The 25358-nt window shown below is 38.6% G+C and overlaps 1 protein-coding gene across 1 annotated transcript in view; it reads right to left on the minus strand.

The window, feature by feature from the left end:
- Nucleotides 1–25358, minus strand: part of LOC134404426 (teneurin-3-like) — a 211603-nt gene that overhangs the window by 28846 nt on the left and 157399 nt on the right. The window contains exon 4 of the mRNA XM_063135114.1: nt 3631–3840. Coding sequence (XP_062991184.1) covers nt 3631–3840 — 210 coding nt within the window. The remainder of the gene's footprint in view (nt 1–3630; nt 3841–25358) is intronic.

Raw genomic sequence — 25358 nt, forward strand, 5'->3', positions numbered from 1 at the left:
CATAAAAACCCAATCTGTACTCCCATAATGCTAGGACAATCTGTTATTTGCTCTTTGCTGTGTGGCAGACATTTTTTAAAGACCGAACATCATTCAGTACTATATTACAACTTTTGCTAACAGATGAGTCATCACATACATTAATCTTCAAAATTCAAAGATACCACATGGAGATTAGTTGAAACATGTTATAAATAACTTCATTGCATTTATATTTATAAATCTAGCACAAGAGGGCTTACTTTAGAATATGTGTGGATTCCACCAAAAGTGATCTCAGTATTTGAGATCTGAGGCTATTTTTTTTTTATCTCAATCACAAATAAAATAGAAAAACAACAATAAATTGCCCAAATAGGATGAAGTGAAGAGGAAAGACTGTGGCTAAATGCCATGCACTCTTTTAGTACTAATATTATAATATTCTGGTAGCTTTTTATTTGGATATGACTGCAGAATATATATTTAAGATATGTTTAACAGTCAAACAGAAAAAAATTAACTGAATCAAGAGAAAGGGGAAGAAGAAGAAGAATTTCAACTCGTGTGTGTTTATGTTGTTATCAGGGTAATCGGAATCTCTCCATATCATGCAATATCAGTTGCCACAAATTAGTGAATTTTCTTGGTCGTTATTACTTTTTGTTTTGCACTATACATCAGGAAATGATAGATTACTCATGAAATGATATATTGCCATCTTTAAATAACTTCAGTTCTGCCAAATAGCTTTAACTAGGGCAAGTCACAAATCTATTTCTGACAAAAGGTGCAATTCTTTTTTCTTTTTTAAAGGCTGTTTTTAAATATCTTAATATCTACTTTCTTTATTATTATTATTATTATTATTTAAAATACACACGCGTGCGCGCGCATGCACACACACACACAATGCCACAGTTATGATTCTCTTAAAAGCTTGAGCAGGGTCTCTTGAAAATAGAGAACTCACAACTATGGGATCTCTCTGCTACACTTCTTACCTTCTACCTGCAGTAAAGGAAGTGGTGAGGGTAGTTAAGGGAACCAGAAGCATGCACCCAATCTCCCCCTGGGATTCCTCCAAGAACCTTCCATAGGGCACAAGAACAAGATAATTGCTATAGCTTGCCAAAAGAATTTGCCTTCCTAGCGCCATAGAGAATTCATGTCTAAGAAGGTTTGTGACATGTGGGGGTGGTCTCTTAAACAGTGTAAAATATATGTGACATTGCCAGATTTGGGACCAGGATACCTGAGAGAGCGCTTTCTCCATTATCATCCTACCCAATCACTGAGGTCGTTGGAGGGCATGGTCCTAGTGGTTTCATGTAGAGCTATAGCCCGATTTGAATCCACCAGGAGAAGAGCCTTTAGTGTAGTGGCCCCTTCTCTATGGAACTCTCTGCCCCTGGAGGTCAGGCAGGCACCAACACTAGGCTGCTTCCAGCATCTCCTGAAAACAACTCTGTTTCGAGAAGCCTTTCTCAACTGATTAGTGACTGTTTTTCCTGGTACCTTTGTTTTTAAATTGAATAATTTTAATTTGTTTTTTAAAACTTTATTTTGTTGTTAAACCTATGTTCACCGCTCTGGAATCTGTGTTAGATAATTGAGCGGCTTATTCTTATTATTGTAGATTTTATAAAACTGACCACCAGCTATAATAAAGGGGGTATGTGTCTGGATCTTAGAGGTGGGGATGAAGTTTTTGACAGCAAAGGTGGGCCATCTGGAAAGGTAATATTGGAATTGGTAATATTGGAATCTAGCACAGAACTTTAAGGAGGCTCATGCAATCATGCTCTGTTTTAATTTCATGTATTTTAAATATTTATTATGTGTTTTCATATGTTTTATTGGTCTGTTGAATTGAAATTGAATTGGTGGTACAAGAATATGGAAAGTAGTCTAGTGAGTTTCCTCTATCCTATCTGACATCAAATATGGCTGCTAACCTCTGTTCATCCTACAACATTATTAGAAAGAAAAAAAATGTAATTGTACTGAGTTCAAATGGAATTATCCTTTAGTTATATCTTACTGGCCTGGTTGTTTGTCTGCTCTAAATAATGACATAGTACAGTAGAGAGAACTAAAAAGAGCCTGGTGAAAGGGCTAAGTCCAAGGAAGGCTGGTAGCTCCAATGAGAGTGGGGCAGTGAATCAGCCTCAAATTTCAGTCAGAACTCTAAAGGAGCTATCCAAAGTGCTCAACCCACCTCTAAAGTATCTATCCAAGGTGTTACACCCTGTTCCCCAAATAGGTTCAGCACCTTGGATAGCTCCTTTTGAGTTCTGCCTGATACCCAGAGTGGATTCACCACCCAACTGACATCTGAGCCACCAGCCTCCACTAGCTAAGTCCTCCAATAGGGTAACAGCTTACCGGCTCAGAGATGCAGCATTAGTTTTTTTTAATAACCGCTTATTGACCAAAAAACAAAAGACTAAAATGTGGATCCACAAAGGTTCCTTCAACACAAGATTTTCAGGGATGTCTGTCTTTCTAAAAACAACAATGAGGCTTTTGGCTGGCACCTTAAATATTAACACACTTATTTATTTTGGCATAAGCTTTTGTGGACACGATCCTAAAAGTCCTAAAAGTCAGATTGCTTCTTCAACTACCTAATCAATTCAGGCAATATTCTGCAAGTATTAGAAATCCTTACAAAATACTCTAGTGTCTGGAAACTCCCTTGCACAAAAGACAATTCACTGTTTCCTTTGCTGCAGCATTATCATGAGAGCCAGTGTGGTGTAGCAGCTAGAGTGTTGGACTGGGAGTCAGGAGATCCGGGTTCTAGTCCCCACTCAGCCATGGAAGCTTACTGGGTGACTTTGGGCCAGTCACAGACTCTCAGCCCAATCTACCTCACAGGGTTGTTGTTTTTGTGAGGATAAAATGAAAAGGAGGAGGATTATGAACACCAACCTATCACCAAGATCTAAAATTGTTGCCAAGCAAATAAATGCATAATGCACACTGGTAAAAAATTGTGAGAAACTTCCTCCTAGTAGATGGGCAACACAAAGGCTTTCTTTGTACAATACTGGATGTAAGTAAAAAAAATACCCTTTTGTGGTTGTGTACTTGTTCATTACCCATAAACTTCTAAACTTTGAAACTTACCACATCTGCCTGGACAGAGAAGGCGAGCATATATTCTTATAACAAAATTAACCTAAATAGCGTAACTACTGGAAAACAAACTTTAACTAAAGCTGCAATCCTACACCCACTTAAAAAGAAGTAAGGCCCATTGAATTCAGTGAAATTTACTTCTCAGTACATATGTATAGGATTGCACTGTAAATCAAACAAATGTTATCTACAAGTTATTACATTCTATATAGGTAAGAATCTAAGCTTCCTATGTAAGTAGAAGCCCACTACATTTAGATTAAATTAGAGGTGTGTTTGCATTATTAAAATAAATAAATAAATAAAGTGGCTCTGTATTCTTACTTTTGCTTGGCTCCAACAACCAAAATAAAATAAAAATCTCCTTATGCTTTCACAAACATTCCAAGATATAAACTACCAAATAATTTGGTTAATATTTAATCATACTCTTTTCTTATAGGATAAAAATAAAATAAAAATAAAAAATGTACTTAAACTACGGACAAGATGTCCTATTCTTACCATGACCTGAGGCAAAAACTGAAACGGGACCGGTCTGTACTAGATATGAGCTGGCAGTATAGTCCTCATCAGTGTCAGAGTCCTGAACTGGCTGGATAGCACTAGTACTTAGCAACCATCTCTGGTTGTCATGGAGATTAGGTGATGGAGGAGGGGAATGTAAATGTTCAATAACGGATTGACTAGATGAAGAGGATGGCATGGGAGGACCTAAGGAAAAACATAAAAAAAAATATTTTTTAATTTTTTGGGTTAGGATAACATGAGTGACAGATCAGTTGCTGCTTACTCCCTTCAAATTTTGGCTACTTATAAAATACTTTAATAAATCATGGCCAAATAAAATTATGATAGCACATGATGGAAATCATTCTAGTCATTTGAAATTCATCGTGCAAGGGACTGTTTTTGCTGTTGACTTTCTATATACAGTGGCAAGAAAATGTTTGTGAACCTCTTAGGACTGTTACATATTTCTAACCTAAAATGTTATTATCTAACCCCATAATCCTAGAGAAAGAACAATAGATAACCTGATTAAACAAATGACACACAGTCATGATGCTTTTTCAACATTTATTTATCCACAACTGATTCAACATTCAATATCCATGTGTGAAAAAGTATGTGAAATTTTATATTCAGTACCTGGTGGCACCACCTTGAACAGCAATGACTTCAAGTAAGCACTTCCTCTAACTGTTGGTCAGTCTCTGACATCTGTTTTGAGGAATTTGGGCCCATCCCTCCTTACAGAACTGCTTCAACTCAGTGACATTTGATGGTGTAGTTGTATGAAAAAGCTCTCTTCAGGTCCCGCCACAACATTTCAATGGGGTTCAGGTCCAGACTTTGACTAAGCCTTTCTAAAACATGGAACTTCTTCTGCAGTCATTCTTTTGCAGATCTACTTGTATGTTTAGGATCATGGTTTTATGGATAACCCACTTTCGGTTCAGGTTCAGCTCACGGACGGATTGCCTGACATTCTCCTCTAGAATCTTCTGATATACTGCAGACATGGTTGTGTCAATGATGGCAAACCATCTAGTCCTGACACAGCGAAACAGGCCCAAACCATCACATTCCCACCACTGTCCTTGACAGTTGGGATTTATTTATTTATTTATTACATTTCTATACTGCCCCTTGACCAAAGCTCTCTGGGCAGCCCACAAAAACCAGTTCTTCTGTTTGAACTCAGTGTTTGTTGGTTTTGCCAAACTTAACATTTCTCATTGAGGCCAAGAAGTTCTACCTTTGACTCAGCAGTCCAGAGAACATTGTTCTAGAAGTCTTGGGGATCATCTAAGTGATCTTTAGCAAACTTCAGACGGGCGGCAATGCTTTTTTTTTTTAATGAGTAGTGGTTTCTTCCTGGCTATCCTCCCATGAACACCATTCTTGTTCAGTCTTTTTCTGATCACTGAGTCAAGAATACTCACGTTAGCCAAGGTAAGAGGGGCCTGCAGATCCTTGGATGTTGCACTGTGGTGCTGCTTTTTAACTTCCTGAATGATGTGCCAGTTTGGTCTTGGAGAGATTTTGGTAGGATGACCACTCTTGGGTAGAGTGACTGTGGAACTTCTCCAATTGTAGACTATCTGTCTGACAGTGAATTGGTGAAGCCCCAAATCCTTAGAAATGGTTTTGTAACCCTTTCTAGAATAATAAGCAGTAATAACTGCTTTTCTGAGGTGCTCAGTGATATCTTTGGATTGTGGCCTGATATGTTTCTGCACAACTATAGGGTGAAGACCAAACTCACAATGTTTCTGATCATTTTATAGGGTGGGGCCTTCTAAACTCACCGCTGAAGATCTACCTAATTACTTAAACACTTGATTCTAATGATTCCCTTTAACTGAGCTGATGCAACCAGGAGTTCACTTACTTTTGCACATATCCCGACTGTTAGGTACTCATTATTTGCCTAATTTGTTTTATTTCACATGACATGGAATTGGTTAATCTAAACCATATTGGATACTTTGAACATGACTGGTTTTGATTTATGAAGGCTATCAAGGTAACTATGGAATTTCTATAATTATCCCTAGGGTTCACAAACTTTTTTTCACAATTTTATGATATTTTTCCAAATAACCCAATGTATAGAAATTAATTCTACATAAGAGCAAAACTGGATAACTTTAATTAAGTTTCACATTATTTTAATATTAACTTACAGTTTTAAACATCAGTTACATGTCTATAAACTTAAGATTCCATGGTTCTGTTCTTGCTTCACTGGCTAGATTTACATAATCCAAATGTATTAATCCATTCCCTTATTGACCTGGTTCACATGTAATGGGAAGCCACAGTGGGTGAATTTCCCTGCAGGGCTTCTCCTTGCGGTGGCTGCTGACATTTTGAATCTTCAAGCTGTGGCAGGAACACGGAACAGCTTGTCATTATGTGTAAACGTGGAAAGGGTGGGTTGTTGGGTGGCTGACAAGCCTGTTTTATGATTGCGGGTAGCTTGTTAACCACCCCAACTACCCACCCTCGCTAGGTTCTCACATAATGACAAGCTCCTGTGTATCCCCGTCATGCCCCAAATATTGAAAATGGTGGTGGCCGCCACAACAAAAAAGACCAACAGAGAAATTCAGCCATGGTGGCTTCTCATTCTGTGCAAACTGGGCCATTATGTGTGTCTGCAGAATAGACTAGAGCAGTGAGAAAGCAGTGATCACTTCCAAGATAAGATGGACTAGACATCAGTAACATTTAAGACTTTATATAGACCTCACACTATTAATGGAATACTCTTTCATATATGGTATTTTTAAACTGGCAGACAATTATGCTTTCATCTTGAGCCCTGTATGCAACCTGCCACAGATACAAGAGTCTTATGGACACAAGGGTCTTAAGCATGCTGGTTGCTCCAAATTGAAGCACACATGGTTCTACTTCCACTACTGAAATTAATAGGAAAGACAGTCCAGACAGATGAAATGTGCATGCCTATTGGAGCTCCCATACCTAAAACAGATATCTGTATGTCTTAATAAGAGCCCAGATTAATATATTTGTCTAGTACATTAGTGAATAAATTTGCTTCTATCACACATTATAACATGGAATTAAAATAAAGGGGAAATTGAAGAGCATTCGTGAAATCATGAGCAGGCTACTTTACCCACCACGTAGCTATAGTCTTCAAGTAGAATAATTTAGGGCAGCTCTCTCAGGGTAGCTGTAAAGTGTATTCAAGCCTTTAGAAATCTGCCCATGTGAGTTCAGCAAATAGAAATAACTACAACCTGCTGTACAACTTTCAAAACTTGGACTTGGGAGAACAAGGTCCAAATCCCACCTTATTCATAACTTATTAGATGGTTTTGGATGTGTCATTCACAACTTACGTTTTCTATCTATAAAATGGAAGCAATGGTGGCCTTCTTTACATGGCCATTAATCCAAAATTAAGCAAGGGAAAGTTGTGCCTCATGCATTAGGGATAGATTGGAATATATACATAAAAAACATAAACATGTATTTTAAAAGATTCACAAAACATTTCCTATTATAACTACATTATATGCAGTTAAGCCGAGCTAAGAAAATGCATAGGTAGTATGTGACACCATGAAATCACATGATTTCAGGCATTCTCCTCCCTTTATATAACACAATAACTTTGTAATAAGTGACTTTTAATTATAAATCCATTTTATATTATAGACCCCCTGTATGCTATCCAACCTGTATAACTTGGCACTGGCATTTATCTCTCTGCTGGATACTAGAGCCTTCTGCAGTCAACCTGTGGTGACAGTTATCTCTTAATTAAAACTCTACATGCAAATAGCATTACTGAAAAGTGTTGTGGCAGAGCGCACACAAAGCACAATTATTTGTAACTGCACAGGCCTTGTTATCTACAGTTTTAATACTGGGCAACCATTGTACTTAGTGTGAAGCTCTCCCTCTGGGAAATATGCTTAACAAATCCTTATTACTTAAGTTAAGATAGTAATAGATCTTTCCATAGCCATCATACAGTAATAAAAAAGATGTGTTACAATGGGAACTTCTTTAGAAGGAAATTTTATACAATATCTAAGAAACCTACTTTATATTATATTTAAAAAATGGATGATGACCCCTTTAACCTTGTTTCAGGAAGTGTGCTTTTCAAATTTCAGCCACCTCTGAATTAAAATGAACTGCCAACTTAATTTTAGAAATCTGAAAGAAAAAAGGGCATCTTCTTTTAACTGGTTTGTATGCAAAGCTATCATTTATAAACAAAAGGGGTAATTAGGCATGCAATTGAACTCACAGTGATATATTTGTTCCTACAGAGCAGCAGAAGTTTCTAATTCTGTGGCCAAGAGCCTGAGGATATATCATGGCTGCTACAGCAACTTCTTTTCCCTTCTAATCACTCTCCCAACCAAGCAATGCTTGTTGAGTTTCTTAATCCTCCATGCTCTATTACCACCCTACCATTCCCACTCAAAACCTCTCCTTCTTCATCATAAGCCAGTTCACTTACTTTTTCTCTTCGTTCTTAGGCCAACCGTCCCTCTCCTCCACACACACACCCTTAGCTCACTTTAGTTTTTGGTGCTTATGCCTCCTCTTTCTAGGCATTCTTGACTCTACTATATGGCTGGAAAATAGCTATCGTTCCTACAGCGTACCTGCATATCATGCACCCTCCATGAACTGCCTGGTACTTACATGTGGCCTGCCAAAAAGGGTGGAAATTATTATTACACTCCAGGAGATTAGAAAAACAATGTTCTTTTGTTTAGAGATGTAGTAAAGACTGCAGACTTCAACTCGTTTATCCAGAGTAGCCATTTAAGTTAGTAGAGAAACACTGTTTTCAGTAGCTTGAAATAAAAATCTATTTTTAAATAAATTCTTCAATGTAAGATGCTCAAACTTGTGAACATTAAAAGATCTTTCTATCTACCATTAGAAATTGAGAATTGTTAAATATGTTGTTGTTTAGAATATTGTGGCAAACATTAAAATGGCACCAGCTGCTACCTAGCTAGTATGTCAGTTACTAAAGGAGGTCAAGTTATGCAATTATCAATCAAGCATGGCTTTCCTCCATCTCCACAAGTAATTTTGTGTGTGAAGAGACTGCTGGATCTGAGAACTAACTAAAGTACATTCAGTTAGACTAATCTGACATACCATTCTCAATCGGTACTTTTTGAAAAGCTAGTAAGCGTAACACATTGCTCTGTGCCAAAGCCAAAGTCTGCACAGCTAGACAGAACTCAGCATGAATCTCAAGTTAAACATAAGGGAATGTTTCAGGGTTTTCAGATTTATAAAAATATTGTGTTCTTGGTGCACAGGCCAGCAAAATCCACCGTTGTCGTTCTTTTGTGAAGCTAAATTGCCTTTAAGCAATGAAGCAGTATAAAGAAGACAGCTCTTGCATCTTTAGAAAGCTCCCAGTCCTGGAATCTAGGCAGGGACCCCCTGACTGTTCCCATTCTGAAAAGGAGCCAATTTTTTAAAAGCTTCTATGCCAAATTATGCACAGCTGCTCCTGATTAAAGTTGAAGCAGGTAGGCTGAGTTTTTGAAGATGTTCTCTTAAGGGAGGATCAGCACCATCCTTTAAAGCCTTACTCTCCCAAACACGCTCATCTGATCTACTGGGATTTCATGCCTCCCCTCTTCCAAATGTTTGTCTGGTTTATACAGACATTCCCTTTCAGAATAGTGTAGCAAAATTGACCTGAGACTATAACCCAGTGCACAGTTATGCCCTACTGAAATAAGTCTGTGTTAGATTGTGGTCATGACTTTCAAGGATGATGAAGCATCTTTTTCTCTTCTGAATATATTCTGGCAATGCTAGTATCCTCAATAAAGTTTCCAGATCATAACCAGCAGTAGTAGGGTTGCTAAAACTGATGCCCTATCGTTATTTAGCTTTTAGGTGGGTGCTTTCTGTTGTGTAAAACAAGGCCCAGTTCATAAGAATAGTTTTGCTTATTTCAGCCTAAGAATTCCAAAGACAGCCTTTCTCTGGTCCCTTTTGACATTAGATGAAGTGTTGCCCACATTATCTGTGATTATCAACTTTTCAGTATTGCAGAGGTGGGTGATTCAAGGTAAGGGCAAATAAATTATGTGTAAAAAGCTGGTATGCGTTAATGCTTCAGGACTTTCTTGGGTACGGAGTTTCATGTGGAATGCGACTATTCTAGAATACATGATTTTGGGAGGAATACATTACTAATATTTATTTATAAAACTGTTTATGAGTCACCTTTTGGCTCCAAGAGGGACCCCAAGGGAATTTACAATTTAAAAACTTAAACCTAAAAATATTCAAAGAATGTAATAACAAACTAATTAAGTACAAGACAAAAAATCTCCCCAAACCAGAGGGAGGAATGAATTACGTTAAAATAATCCAAAAGCTATAGAAAAGAAAAAGCTGTTAACAACTATCCTAAAACTAAACAAATACGAAGCCAGTCAAACTTCCCTAGGTAAAAGGTACCAATAGCCAAGGTGCCACACAGAAAAGACTCAGTCCTGTTTTCTCACTAAACAAGACTAGTGATGGTACATATAGCAGCTCCCTGATGTAGATCTTAAACTAGGAGCAGTTTATATGAGAGGAGGTACTCTTTCAAATATCCTGGCCCCAAACCAATTTGGGCTATTATAAGTAAGAACCAGTACCTTGAATTGTATCTGGAAACAAATGGGAAGGCAGTACAGTTGGTGCAACTACTAAGTGCATGAGAGAAAGCAATCTGGCTGTCACATTTTGTACAAGCTGAAGTTCCCAAACTCTTTTCAAGGACAGCCATACATGGAATATGTTGTAAAATTCTAAAGAGAAAGTGTTTGAGGAATGGGGGTCACTGTGGCTGGATCAAGCTTCCCAGGAAGGGGCGCAGCTAGCACACCAGCCAAAGCTGGGCAAAGGTGCTCCTGGAGCAAGGAAAGGTGAAATCCTTAACAAACAACCATATAATACTCAAAAAGAAGTTAAGGATATATATATATATATATATATATATATATATATATATATATACACACACACACACACACACACACACACACACATACAGTGAAACCATAATATTTAATATACAAAAATAAAATAAAAATTAACAATAATATTGTATTAAAAGTGCACTAACGTATTGCACAGGCCAATGTATAACTAAAACAATGCAGAAAAAGGCCAAACGCGTTTCGACAAGAGGTCTTCGTCAGTGGCCAATGCAGGCTGCTGTGTACTCCCTGAAGATTTATTGGGGCTAACGATACAATAGGGTGTCACTCCCCTTTGAAAATATGCCGGGCCTCAGCCTTTTCAAACTGCTAGGCCACTGACGAAGACCTCTTGTCGAAACGCGTTTGGCCTTTTTCTACGTTGTTTTAGTTATACATTGGTCTGTGCAATATGTTAGTGTACTTTTAATGCAACATTATTATTAATCTTTATTTTATTTTTGTATATTAAATATTATGGTTTCACTGAATATATACCCTTAAATTTTGTTGAGTATTCAAAGGTGCTCCTGATCAGAGCAGCACTTGAGACCTTCCATAAGTAGTGCTTGGTCCAGATTCACCTCCAAGCCTAATCCTTCAGAGGAAATGCAAACCCATCCAGAGCAGGTGGAACCCTCAATCCAACATTAGTTTGTCTATTGACCAATAGTATCTCCATCTTGGGTGGATTGCACTTCAGTTTGTTAGCCCATCTCCAATCTATTTAAGCACTCAGGCAGGTAGCAAATATCAAAATACAATGGCCTGTAATTTGCAACAAGTATGTGGAAATATATATCAGCCCATATTAAGCAAGAGGCAGAATAAGCACAAACCCAAACAATAAAAAAGAGATACCTACATGTTGGCCCCTTTAAAAAGAGAAAAGAATACAATCCTGCTCTATTTTGTCACAAGGATTTTGTCACTGACATCACTAAGAGACACATTGTCTCCAATGATGATCTAGGAAGTTGGCCATTATGTAAAAATTCAGTATTCAAAGAACACTAAAGGGTATGCTTTTTAAACTATTTGTGAAGACAATATTTATGTCTACAAAAATAATTAAATCTTTTAAAACTTATTAAAATGTATCTACAGAATAAAATTCCCTAAATGCAACAACCATGCTGTGACAAATGGTTCTATATCATATCTTGGCACCTACATTATATTCTTTTAGACGCCAGGTGAAGACCTTTTTATTTTCCCAATATTTTAATAGTCTATAAATTAATTTTAACTTTGCTGTTTTAAATTTGTATTTTTGCATTGCTGCTGTTTTTATCTTGGTTGTGCTTTTATATTGTATTTTATATTATGGTGTTATACTATTATTTTGTTCTAAATTGTCTTAAATTTGTAAACCGCCCAGAGTTTCGGCTATTGGGCAGTATAGAAATGCAATAAATAAATAAATAAATAAATATCTCTCATCAAAAAGATACATTTGCTTGTGCAATCATGCTTTGTGTCTTCATACTGTATTTATACTGTATTTTGTATTTGTGTTTTTGACCTGTTGGTTGACTTATTATGGTTTTAATTTTTGTGAACCGCCCAGAGAGCTTCGGCTATTGGGCGGTATAAAAATGTAATAAATAAATAAATACTGGTGCCAAAGAGTTAAGATTAGATTCTCCCACACTGTGCAGTACCAGGTGGCCCTATTATTATTATTATTATTATTATTATTATTATTATTGTTATTATTATTATTTCTTACCCACCTCTCCCTCTGGATTGAGGCAGGGAACAACATCAAATATAAAAATACTATAAAATATATAAAACTGATTAAAACATATAAAACTAATACATTATTAAAATAACAGTCAGCCATCTGCAAATTGCTTTGGTTGAGTTATCCTGAGGATTTGGACTCTTGAAAAGGTGTAGTTAGCCAATTCTACATTTTCTTTTAAAAAGCAACTGATTATTTTTGGATTTCTTCCTACTTGGTTAAATAAATACAATTAATTGGAAACTAGAGTTGATTAAGTTCAATTGCACTGACCATGTGGTCAGACCACTTGGTACATTCCACCACCATTTCACAGTAATTAAAGGAAGCACTGTAAAAGGGCCCTGTCCTCTTCTTTAAATATAACCCATACACCTAGATTGTCCACATGTCCAGGCTAAAGGTTATTAATTAAGTGGACAGTAGCATCAAATACCCCCAAATACGCAACAGAAGGAGCATTGCAGCCTGATTGATATCACAGAATATGTGTTTGTGTGTATGAATCCAATTGTCACATATGCTATTCCAAAAACTGTATCTGGCAGGCTTTATATGAATTGATACATAAATCCAGAGTACTATCCACATAGAAGCACAATGAAAAGGAAATTGTGCACATTCTCCTTCTTTGCTGGGCGTATTGCCTGAACAGGTGTGCATATTGCATTGCACAAATGTCCTGGTTATGCTGTTACTCTATTCACATTCTACCATAAACAAAATTCTGCCACTGTATGTTCATTGCTGACATCTCTTGGAGGCTATGTATACTGCCTATGCAAAGTACCCAATTTTGTCAGTGTATGCACATTCTCTGATTTCTCTGGGAAACTGCATATTGAATGAAGAATATATGCAATTCACTCTCCATGATGCTACTATCTGTACATGTTGGCCAATGCTTATGCACATTTATTTATTTATTTATTTATTTATTTCATTTTTATACTGCCCAATACCCGAAGCTCCCTGGGCAGTTCACAAAAATTAAAACCATTCAAAATATAAAACAAGCAGTATAAAAATATGATGTAAGATACAATATAAAACCAGGATAAAATCAGCAGCAGTGCAGAAATACAAATTTAAAACAGTAAAGTTAAAATTAAATTGAAAGACTGTTAAAATGCTGCGAGAATAAAAAGGTCTTCACCTGGCGTCAGAAAGAATATAGTGTAGGTGCCAGGTGAACCTCCTTAGGGAGCTCATTCCACAGGTGGGGTGCCACAGCAGAGAAAGCCCTTACTTCCTTTGGCAGGGTCTCAAGGATAAGGACCCCTGAGGATGACCTTAGGGTCCGGGCAGGTACAGATGGGAGGAGGCATGCTATCTGAAGGAATGCCTCCTCCCAAGCTGTTTAGGGGTTTAAATGTTAATACCAGCACTTTGAATCGGGCCTGGACCCTGACTGGCAGCCAGTGAAATTGGAAAAGGACTGGCGTGATATGGTCTCGTTGGCCAGTCCCTGTTAGTAAACGTGGTGCCCTTTTTTGTACCAGTTGAAGTTTCCGGACTGTTTTCAAAGGCAGCCTCACGTATAACGCATTACAGTAATCCAAACAAGAGGTTATGAGAGCATGGATAACTGTAGCTAGGCTATCTCTGTTGATATAGGGTGCAGTTGATATATCAGCCTAAGCTGATAAAAGGAGCTCTTTGCCACTGAGTTCCCCTGTTCCTCAAGTGTTCTGGATCCAAGAGCACCCCCAAACTACGAACCCAATCCTTTGGGGGAGTGCAACCCCGTCCAGAACAGGGTGAAAATCATCTAGCTGGACAGGCAAACCACCCGCTAACAGTATCTCCATCTTGTCTGGATTGAGTCTCAATTTATTGGCCCTCATCCAGTCTATTATCGTGATCAGGCACTGATTCAGAACAGCCACTGCCTCACCTGGGTTTGATGAAAAGGAGGGGTACAGCTGGGTATCATCCACATATTGATAACACCTCAACCTACATCTCCGGATAACCTCTCCCAGTGGTTTCATGTAAATGTTAAACAGCATAGGGGATAAATGCCATGGCACAGAGCAATAATCTCCCAGCACCACTTTCTGGAATCAGCCATCCAAGTAGGAGCAGAACCACTGTAACACAGTGCCTCCAACTCCAAGCCCAGACAACCTATCCAGAAGGATACCATGGTCGATGGTATTGAAAGTCACTGAGAGGTCCAAGGGAATCAACAGGGTCGCACTCCCCCTGTCCCTCTCCCGGCAAAGGTCATCCCACAGGGTGACCAAGACAGTTTCTGTTCCGAAACCAGGCCTGAAGCCCGATTGAAATAGATCTAGATAATCCGTTTCATTCAAGAGTGCCTGAAGTTGTCCCGCAAGCACTTGCTCAAGCACCTTGCCCAGGAAGGGGATATTAGCCATCGGCCTGTAACATCCTCCAGTTCCAGGTTAGGCTTCTTCAGGAGTGGTCTGATTACTGCCTCTTTTAAAGAGGTTGGCACCACTCTCTCTCTGAAGGAGGCATTTACTACCTCCTAGACCCATCCTGTGATCCTCTCCTTATTTTATGTAATGAGCCATGAGGGTCAAGGGTCAAGCACACAGGTGGTTGACCGAACTTGGCCAAGCACCTTGTCCACATCCTCAGTAACTGAAACTCATCCAATAAAACTGGACCAGACGGTGCTCTGAATGCCTCTATTAGTGGAGCTGCATTAAGCATTCTTCATTCAACTCACATCTCTAGCAGCTACAGATTTTAGTAATTTTACTTATTAGGCAACACAATCATCTGATTGATTATAAACGCTGGTGTCCATAAGGTTTGTTAGGAAATAAATAACTTTGCTGTTTGATCTTATGACAATCATCATAATTTAAGTACCCACGGCTACAATCTTATACACACCTGAGACTAAATCCCACTGAGCACAATGGGACTTAGTTCTGAGTAGACATGTAAAGAATTGCAGTATAAGTGATGTAATTATTCCAACAAGTACACTTAAATTGGCTGAAACAAAGGGTTAATAACTTTTGGCACAATCCAGCTTAACAGAATGCCTGGCATTCTATTGGTATTCTTAACATTATCCTCTAATATAAATGTATTCATATCGACCATGTTTGACAAGAACTTCCAGTACATTTTGTAATTTGGAATATACTCTGACAATTGGAAAATTAACAGATTTTTTTAAAGTGTTGCCCCACATAATAGTACTCTTACAACTTAAACGACATTTACAAGACACTGATGGTCTCATTATAGTGAGTCTGTAATTTATTTCTCTGCTGGAACAGAATTTATCAGCTTCACCCATGTGGAGAAAATGTTCCTACCCAAGGAACAAATGGAACGCCACAGGCAAGAAGCTGGAAAGCTTAAATAAAAAAAACCACCCTAATATGATCACCAAAGTTAGGACACCACTGACTCAGCTAAGACAACACAGCAATGTAAAACTGGACTGGAGGCTTTGGGGTCAGCAGATAACAGCTCAATTTAGGTGCCATTAAAGAAATTGGCATCAAATAGTAAATGCTGAATATTCTTCTACTTGCAAGCATAGATTACTTGTTTCCTCTATGACTATACATTATAGGACATGTCTTCTAGTGTTAGAAGAATCCTATTATATACTTTACAGAACTGGCACAACTTTAAAAGGTGTTAATTTGCTAAACATGACAGCTTATAATTTAATAATCTCCTTAAACCCTCCCAAATCAGACTGAATTCATAAAGTTGTGAAATTAGCTGGATTATACAGTCCGTTTCAAAGAGAAGAGAAAAGAATACTCCTAATAGATGGATAAACACACTAGTTTATGCTTGTGGGACAAGGCTAAGCAGGATATCACAAACCATTTTGGCCTTAGATAAAGCTTGGAAAGAATCTGGCCAATTATGCTCTTTTAAAAAGTTATGTTATGAAAATTTGGGCTATATTGAAAATTCCTTGGAACTAGTATTACAGAAAACCAGGCAATTTTAAATGTCAGTTTTTAATTTTGTGCCAAGTTGACCAATAAAAACAAACAACATCATTTACGCTTTATAAGTCTGATCTAAATGAAAGTGGAAAACACAAATGAACGTATGGCCCATAACCAATTTTAGCCAGCAAAAGAAAAAAAAATCCCAGGCTAGAAGAAATTATTGTTTACACACCCCTAAATCCAACGCTTTCACAAAACAGCTTCCAAATACTTTAGTGTATGTTCAGGGATGAAAGAAATGCCAACTAGGCCATCCAAATCTATCAACAGATAGAGGTTATCCATCTGTTTGAAGGAGCATGAAAGCACAATCCCATCTGAATGCTCTGCAAATTCAGCAGCAACTCTCTTTTAATTTAAATCGTTGAAGTAGGAAAAAGAAACCATTTAAATTTGCAGAATTCCAGTAAAAATGGGATGGATGGGTAAACATTTCCGGACACATACTTTCCACTTTATAGCAGAGATTTATTTACAGTGTTTTTACCCCTCTCTCCAGCCAAAAAAGGTCCTGGCGCATCTTACAAAGATTAATAATGAGACAATCTTTGCCCTTAAGCTTACAACCTAAAAGACATGACACAAAAGGAAAATGGATTGGGAGGGTGGATGAAAAAATAAAAGCCCAGGCATCAGTTCTTATTTTCAAAGCTCTTATGGGTGTTCTTCCTGGCAGGAAATGGCAAAACAAGCTCCCTTCAGCTGTTTCTTCTTTTTCACTTGATATATTTTGGGCAAGATTGCCATGATCTTTTTGGGAGCCAGGGTATGTAGCCTTCTAGAGGCCCTTGGTTCTCTGGCTGATGGATGAGGCCAGAGTCCACAGTCCCACGGAACTGAAAGTTGGAATAGGTAGTTAGCCAGAGACAAAAAGTAGTGGATTAAATCTAAGCCTGTTTTTAGGCCTATTCAGGCATACCTCAAATTAGAACACCTAAATAGGACTATTGCCACACACACATATATAGTTGCACTACACTCTGAATGACCCCAGCTAAGAGTTAGTGCAGTTAGGGATTGTAGCAAGTTTATTTCTTTTGTTTCACTTGAGTAAATGTTCTGTATGTTAATCAACCCTGTCTTTTTCATATGAATATATAAGCCCTATTTTCAATATTCGGTGGATCCTGTGGTGATTAGATTCCTTGCTCACAGACCACCGAATTGCTTACTGTGTACAGATTTATAAAGTGTAAGGGTGTTCCTGGCCTAGCCAGGGGAATATGGCAAAAAGGTAGTGGTGGCAGGGATCATGTCTAAGCAGACTTAGGATATAATTAGCTATTTATTAATATTAGTGAGCCTCCTAAAGCATAGAGAGGTGTTATACATCATATATTTAGTTTTTGAAGTGGGATCAGTTTTGGAGGTTTTGAGAGAAAACACAAGTAGAACAACTCAAGTCTTGTTACATGTGAGCCCAGCGGAGGTGGGTTGTTGGTGGACAAGCCACGTAGAACCCATGGGCTATTTTAGGGTTACGGGTGGCTTGTCAACCACCCCAACAACCCACCCTTGTGGATTCACATGTGTGGTATGCCCCCGTCACATCCCAGATATTCAAAATGGCAACCACCGCCACAAGATGCCCCACAGGGAAATTCTCCACAGGGCTTCTCATTACGTGTCAATTGGGCCATCCAGTAACAGATTACTGGTAAATTACTGGAGGCCTTCAGTGAACTGGGTCAAAATGAATCCCAAGGCCATGAAGAGCAGAGCACCTGCACAGCTGGGTTAACGGCAGAGCAAAGTCAAAGGCATTTTATTTATTTATTTATTTATTTATTTAAACATTTGTATCCTGCCCTATATAATAAGAATCTTAAGGCAGCATACAGATAAAAACCAATATAAAACAAAAATATACACAACTAAAAACAAATTAAACCATTAATAAGCTAAAACCAATATAGAATTTAAAACCAGTAAAACCAATTAAAACAATTAAAACTATGTACCGGCTTGGTGAATTTAGCCATAAAAGCCTTTATTGAAAAGCCATGTCTTAACTTGGTGACGAAATGAAGCCAGTGCCGGTGCCAGTCAGGCCTCCAAGGGGAGGGCATTCCATAGCTGGGGTGCCACAACAGAGAAAGCCCTCTCCCACATTCAACCACAGCATGTTTCACATTGGTGAGAAGCAGAGGAGGGCTCCTCCAACAGATCTCAAGTCTCAAGCAGGCATATATAGGGAAAGTATCGAAGTCTCAAGCCATTTAGGGCTTTAAACATCGTTACCAACACCTTGAATTCCAACCGGAAGCAAATAGCCAGCCAGTACAATTTCTTTAAGACCAGTGTTATATGGTCTCTGTGAGATGTACCGGTCAGTAGTCTAGCTGCTACAGTTTGCACTAGCTGCAACTTTCGAGTTGTCTTCAAGGGCAGCCCAACATAGAGTGCATTGCAGTAGTCCAGTGCCTGCACTACTGTGGCTAGGTTATCCCTGTCCAAGAAAGGCCAAAGCTGGTGGATCAGCCAAAACTGACCCCAAGTACTCTGGGCCACGGAGTCCACCTGAGCCTCCAGTGACAAGGATGGATCTAGGAATACTCCCAAGCTACGCACCTGCTCCTTCAGAGGGACTGCAGCCCCAACCAGAACAGGTTGCTTACCCAATTCCCAGACTTGGGAACCACCAATCCACAGAGCTTCTGTCTTATCAGGATTCCGCTTCAGTTTATTAGCCCTCATCCAGTCCATTACAGCAACTCCTAAGGGTGGTCTTGAGCAGTCAACCCAATTCCACATAAAAGGAAACAACTCAAATAAATGAGTTGCGTCCATTTGTGGTGCCTCCTCCCACCCTCTGCGTGGTTTTAAAAATTGTAACTATATACAACAGCGTGACCTTGAGGGGCGAGACATGCTCAAAGACACTCTACCCTGATATTGCTGTTTTCTCAGAATCTGGGGGAAGCGAGTGCGCAGCTTTCTTTTTTAAGAAGGAGGGAGGAAGGAAGGGGAGACATGCCCAGAAACAGACCTGATGAAGGGGTGAAGGGCCCGGCCTGGCCCCAGCATGATGGAGCACTTGGGGGGTGAGAAGCATTGGCTGAAGCAGTTCCAGCAGGATTGGCTACAGCTGGACACGTCCACTGACAGCCGCTTACCTCCCCTCCTTGCTGATGCTACTTCTCGATGTTCTATCAAGTAGCAGCATCGACAACAAGAGGATGTCTCAGAGGACGCGGGCAACTGCAGGCTGCCAAGGGCATGCTGGGAGGTGCAGTACTGGATGTAGAGCAGCTAATTTTAAGTAAAGTATGGGTTAGCAAACCAGATCTCTATCTCTCAATCCTAACTCAGTTCCCACTTTCCTGACCTGTCTTTGTTCTCCTTCTACCTGATTTTCTCCATCTGCCACTAACCCTGCCCACCATTCCATTCTAGCCTCAGCTGTCAGTCATTCCTCCATTCACTCATCTGTTTCAATGGTATAGTCAGGCTTTTACAGAAAAATCATAAACTTTATTCTGTTTATGAATAAACAGTAATTCCTGGTTCTGTCTTGGAACGTTGGAGGGGGGGGAAAGCAGCATAAACAATCTCATCAAGTTAAAAGGCCTTGGAAATAATAATAATAATAATAATAACAACAACAACAACAACAACAACAACAACAACAACAACAACAACTACTACTACTACTACTACTACTTGACACTGGAAAGTGATTAATGCAGTCACTAGGCAAGCCAGCCTGGGAAAAAGTAATCCATAAGCAGGATACCACAACTAAGAAGGCCCGCTCTCCAGTTGTCTCCCACCACACGTCAGAAGGTGTTCAAAGATTAATACATTTTTCAGGGACCTAGACTTTTGCCTACAACTCCCAGCATGCCTTGGGTGGGAGGGAAGACTTAGCAGGCTTTGGCAGTCATCATCTGGAAGTGGCTCACCATCCTGGGCCTGGAGGTGAGTGCCTGGGGCCAGCTGCCTTGGTTGTCAAGCTCCATTGTGAGTGGGAGGGAAGGCGGCTGCAGTTCTGGGCCCATCGCCGATGGCAATGGCTGAGGTAACTATCAGTCAGTCAGTCATCTGGCTCCCTCACAGCCTACCTACAGGCACTGCTTGCACAGTGCAGCATGGACCAGCTCAGTAAGACTACACTTCCCATGAGCCTTGGCAACAGTACGCCCATTGGGCAAGTTGGGCACCATGGTGAAAGGCATGCCAGGAGTTGTACTTTTCATTTTCTGTGGGGACAAGGAAAATCATGGCGGCGGCTTCTTCCTCAGGCCTGAGTAGGCCTGATGAAGAGGGCAAGTGCTCAAGCCAGCCTTGGTGCTTCATTATAGTCTCCTGCTAGAGCACTTGGTGGGCGAGAAATGTAGGCCGAGGTAGGCACAGGCCTTTGACCCAGCTGCCCTGGAGGCTTCCCGGCTCCTGCCAAGAGACCCGAGCAGAAGATGGTCAAGCAGGCCATGGAGAGCTGCAGCTGCAAGGTGGCCCTGGCCTGCATCAAGGGTGAGGGGTGGGGAACTAATTTAATTCATTTAAAAGTTAACTCGCAGGCCTAGCATTGGACTATTACTTTAAGATGATTACCTCACAGACATATATCTTAGAGGGTCCGAGCAATGCCGGGTATATCAGCTAGTAATAATTAAATAATACTCCCCAACTGACAAGTCCCAATTGTCAGTGAAGATGTGCGTACACCCCCTCCCCTACATAATTCTATCATGGAGGAGGGGCCTTTCTCTCTTGACAGGCAGCTTCTCAACCCAGCTGCCAAACCAGCCAGATCACTTTATTCCAGGGTTGTTTTAACCCTGTGGTCCACTTTAAGGCTATACAGCAGCTCCAACATCAGTGCAGCACAGAACTGGTCAGGAACTGTAGCAAACAGGCTTCCTATTATGTTTAATGACAAAGTGAGGCAAGATCTTTAGCTGTATCACATTTGCTTCACACAGGATGGTGCTGTAGCTGTTACAGAACATGACTCTGCCAGCACCATGCAGCTACAGCAGAGAATTGGACAGGACTGGAGAGTGTTCGAAGTACACATTTTTTTAACTTTCACTAAAATATTTTGACACTTCCAAGTAAATGTGTTTAGAAATCAGATTTCCAAGTTCTTCCAGAGAAGTAACAAGCCAACACATGGTAAACAACTTTTGGTTCCTACATATCTGAATTCTAGTTGCTGTTGACTTTATTTGTGGTTTCAACCATCATGGTCATATCAACTGAATTCTAGTTGAGCCAAGAATCAACAGGTAAAAAGTCATCTCTGCTTTCTACTGTATTGCTCATCAGCCTCATTTATCTTCTTGGTGAACCTTCTTTATTACTCCTCAAAATGGAATAGTTTGCTTACTTGAGTCACTTATTAGTCTCAATGACCTATGATAACATAGTTCATTGGCCTATTTTAACTAATTTAATAATTTTAGTATACAAATCTGTTGTTAACTGTTAAATGATTTCTTATTTTCTATCATTACGCTTAGTGTGATTTCCTTGTAGGCTGACATTGTATATTTTTCTTGTTTCTTTGATTAGTTCAATGTATATGCAAAAGCCTGGCTGGCAATTAAGCGCTAAACTGGACTTAACTGCCTCATATGTCTCTCTGCTAGATCGTTGTTTTGAAGAGGATCAGTCAGTGGTATAAACCTTCAGCCTGCCCTTTTCCTATTTAGGTGGCATAATGTTAAACTTCTGATAATAGAGAACATAATCCTATATTTTATAACTGAATGAACTGGGTATGTTATTTCTTTATACATTTTAATCCTTACGTCATCGTACAAGTCAAACAATCTACACAATATGCTTGATTTTACTGCAATATAATTTGTTGAAACTGAAGATGACCACATATAAATGTCTTAAATTTTACAATTAATAGAAACGCATATAAGAAAAACAATAATTACAACTATAATCAGGAAGGTATGAGTGAACAAGGTAGGCTAAATGGATAAAATGGCTAATTTGTTAGGATACTGCATTTTAAGTATTCATCTGCATTGTTGGGTAATGGTTGCTGTGGTTCATTCTGCATAATCAAAATTCTAGTCAGTTATATACAGTAAGAGAATTCCTTTGTAATGCATGCTTCGTAATTTGTCCCACATATAGCAGGTTGTTGATTTCAAGAGAGAGCTCATAAAGGACACTCAGCAGGAGGTGTCCTTGAGAAGAAGAAAAAAAGCTTCAACAGTGGAATGTTGTGATTTTAATGAAGCTAGAATGGAGACAACAAAACTAAATAGCTATCATTTGCTATGTGGAACCTTAATATTTGCAATGCTTCTGAATTCAAACATGAATTCTCAGTGGAACCTTTTCTCTATTTTCTCCAATAAAGTATAGAATCGCTACAAGTACAACCGTAGCAAAATGTGTCACCACTAAAATAGAACAGATATACAAAAAAGTCTTTAGACTGCCTATGAGAATTCATTTTTATCCTTTCACATAAAACAAGAACTTATTTTTGGCAAATTTTTTGCAGTACATTCCTATACATGCACAAAGGAGGAGGAAATAGAACAGAAAACTCTACATCAAAGAAAGCACAAACCCTCTCAAATAGATTACTCCTCTTCAAATAGGCAGGACTAATTCATTACATTTATGGTAACTTCTGTCAAGCTGTGATGCTGTGGAAGTAATATTAAACTACTTCCAGCAGTTGGCAGGACAGAACTAAACTAAGAACAGGGACACTCGCTCCTTAAAAAGGGCCTGACATGCACAGATTAAAACTTTAATTTCATCATGCCGTTAGAAAATGCTGAATAAATGAACTTTTAGAAAAGGCCATTATAACTGGGTTACTCATTACAGATCTCATTACAAGCTATCTTTATAATGTACACCTGACAATATCATGTAAACGCTGAGCTTTAAAGGTCAACTTAACTAACAGAACAATTCTACTATTTATAGCAAAGGGTGAACTTTTCTTATTTAGATGCTTAAGCAGCTAACCCTTGAGTTTAATGTAATTAGGGAAGGGATATTCAATTTACAGTATCCACATGTAATGATAATTACATTGGTCCCAAAAAGCTGTGGGTAAGCATAAGAAACCTTTGTAATTACATCCTGTTTTCAAAATGACTTTAGTGCTGTGAACTTGAAGCATTTCAGCAAATGAAGGCCAATGCACATAAAATGAAAACTATGGAGGGTTTAAGAGCTATACTGTTTAACATAATGAGCAGTACTACCAAGGGGAGATCACAAAATGCATTCTATAACTCACCCCGACAGCCCATGCCATCTCCTTTTCTCTTACACACATCCATTAAAAAACACAAAGGACAGCTTCCACCTCTTTTCCCCCCAAATTCCTCATGAATACGCCTCAGATTTTTTTTTCCTCAAGAAAGACAGTCAGAAGAGTCAGCTCCAATAAATTCTGTCTGGGTTACGCGAGTTGTCCCAAGCACTGGCTTCTTATTTCGTTTTGTTCAAAAGAATGCCAGACAGCTATGAATATGAAACCATTCTCCCCTATGTGCACGGTAAATTAGCTATGTCAGCATTCCAGTAGGACCAAGGTGAAAAATAAACAAATATCCATGCTCACAGCAGCTGCAGTGATCACCTTCTGGAAAATTATTCAAGCATCATGAGAGAGATGGTATTAAACGCTGCCACTTGCAGCTTCACGGCTTTCTGAATATTCACATCAGAATGAGATGAGCACTTATGAACATCTTCCATTAAGTTTTTGTCTTAAAAGGGGATAGCTGGAACCTCTTTGCCTTCACAGTCAAAAGGCTTGTCATAATTCATTAATAACATGGCTTTGCCCAGGTTTCCTTCAATGAATCAGTCAAGTGGTCTAAGGAATAAAAAAGCTGAGTGCACAATGGCTTCTCCAGAGACTCTACAATAAACTTGCTACAATTTGGCATCATTTGACATGTGAGACCCAGATGGATAAGTATGTATTGCAAGGCCTGTCAGAGACCCTCTGGTTGCCCGGTAAGGATACCTCAAAATGGATGGCTTATCCTCAGCTTGATATAATCCACTGTTTGATAGTTAAACTGAATATTCTTGGAAGTGGAATTTAATACATTAGTCTGTTTATTATGCCTGCTGGGCTAAATTGCAAATTTATGTTGATAAATCATTTATTTTCAGGAGAGGAGAAATGGGATGTGAAGAGTGGGGGATAGTGATCTAAAAATTAATTTTGGAATATTAATGCCTTTTTTTAGTTTATCGTAATCATAATTTCAGAAATTTACATTTATAATTTATTTAATTTAAATTGATGAAATAATTTGCTTGATATAATTCAGTCAAATTTTGATTAGCAAACCTTAATCAAATGCATATACAACACAGTATCATTTTGTTACCTACAAAACCTTTCTTTGTAAACTCTTCTACTTAAGTTTTATTTTAATCTTTTCTGTTTGTTTTCCAAAATTTACTATCTTCTCGTTATCTTGATGTCAGATAGCACAATTTGACACCTTCCTCCTCCCTCATTAATACGTACCTCAACACTTTTAAAAGACCGATAGTACTAAGGTATTTATTAATCAGGGAGGGAGGTATAAAATTTTCCTTAAATCATTTATAGTTCAGTGTTTCTTAGTATCTTAAAACCAACACTGTTAATTAAAAGGTTTATTTTGCATCTGATGAAGTAATATGAACGGCTTCACAACAGTATAGTAATTCTTCAGGTTTCTACAGATTAACTCACTCTGGCAAAACCAATAATTATATCTAATGACGTTATGGGTTACATAAAAATAAATAATTCTTATTCTCTTAATGGATTAATCTATTTATGAGCAACACAACACTGAATTGTGCTGACACAGACCCTCTCTGAATCATATCATCTTTCATATGAATGCCTTAGAACCTTATCAGAAGGAAATTGTATTTTAATGCTATTTCAAATGTCATTTTTGAAAGGATTTTTACAATCCTGTTTTACAAAGCAAAATGCATTCTCTGAATTGTTGCAGCTAAGACTTTTATCATTGCAACATATACTAAATCACTTTC

Source organism: Elgaria multicarinata, chromosome 10 (assembly GCF_023053635.1).
Source record: "Elgaria multicarinata webbii isolate HBS135686 ecotype San Diego chromosome 10, rElgMul1.1.pri, whole genome shotgun sequence".
NCBI classification, from domain to species: Eukaryota; Metazoa; Chordata; class Lepidosauria; order Squamata; family Anguidae; genus Elgaria; species Elgaria multicarinata.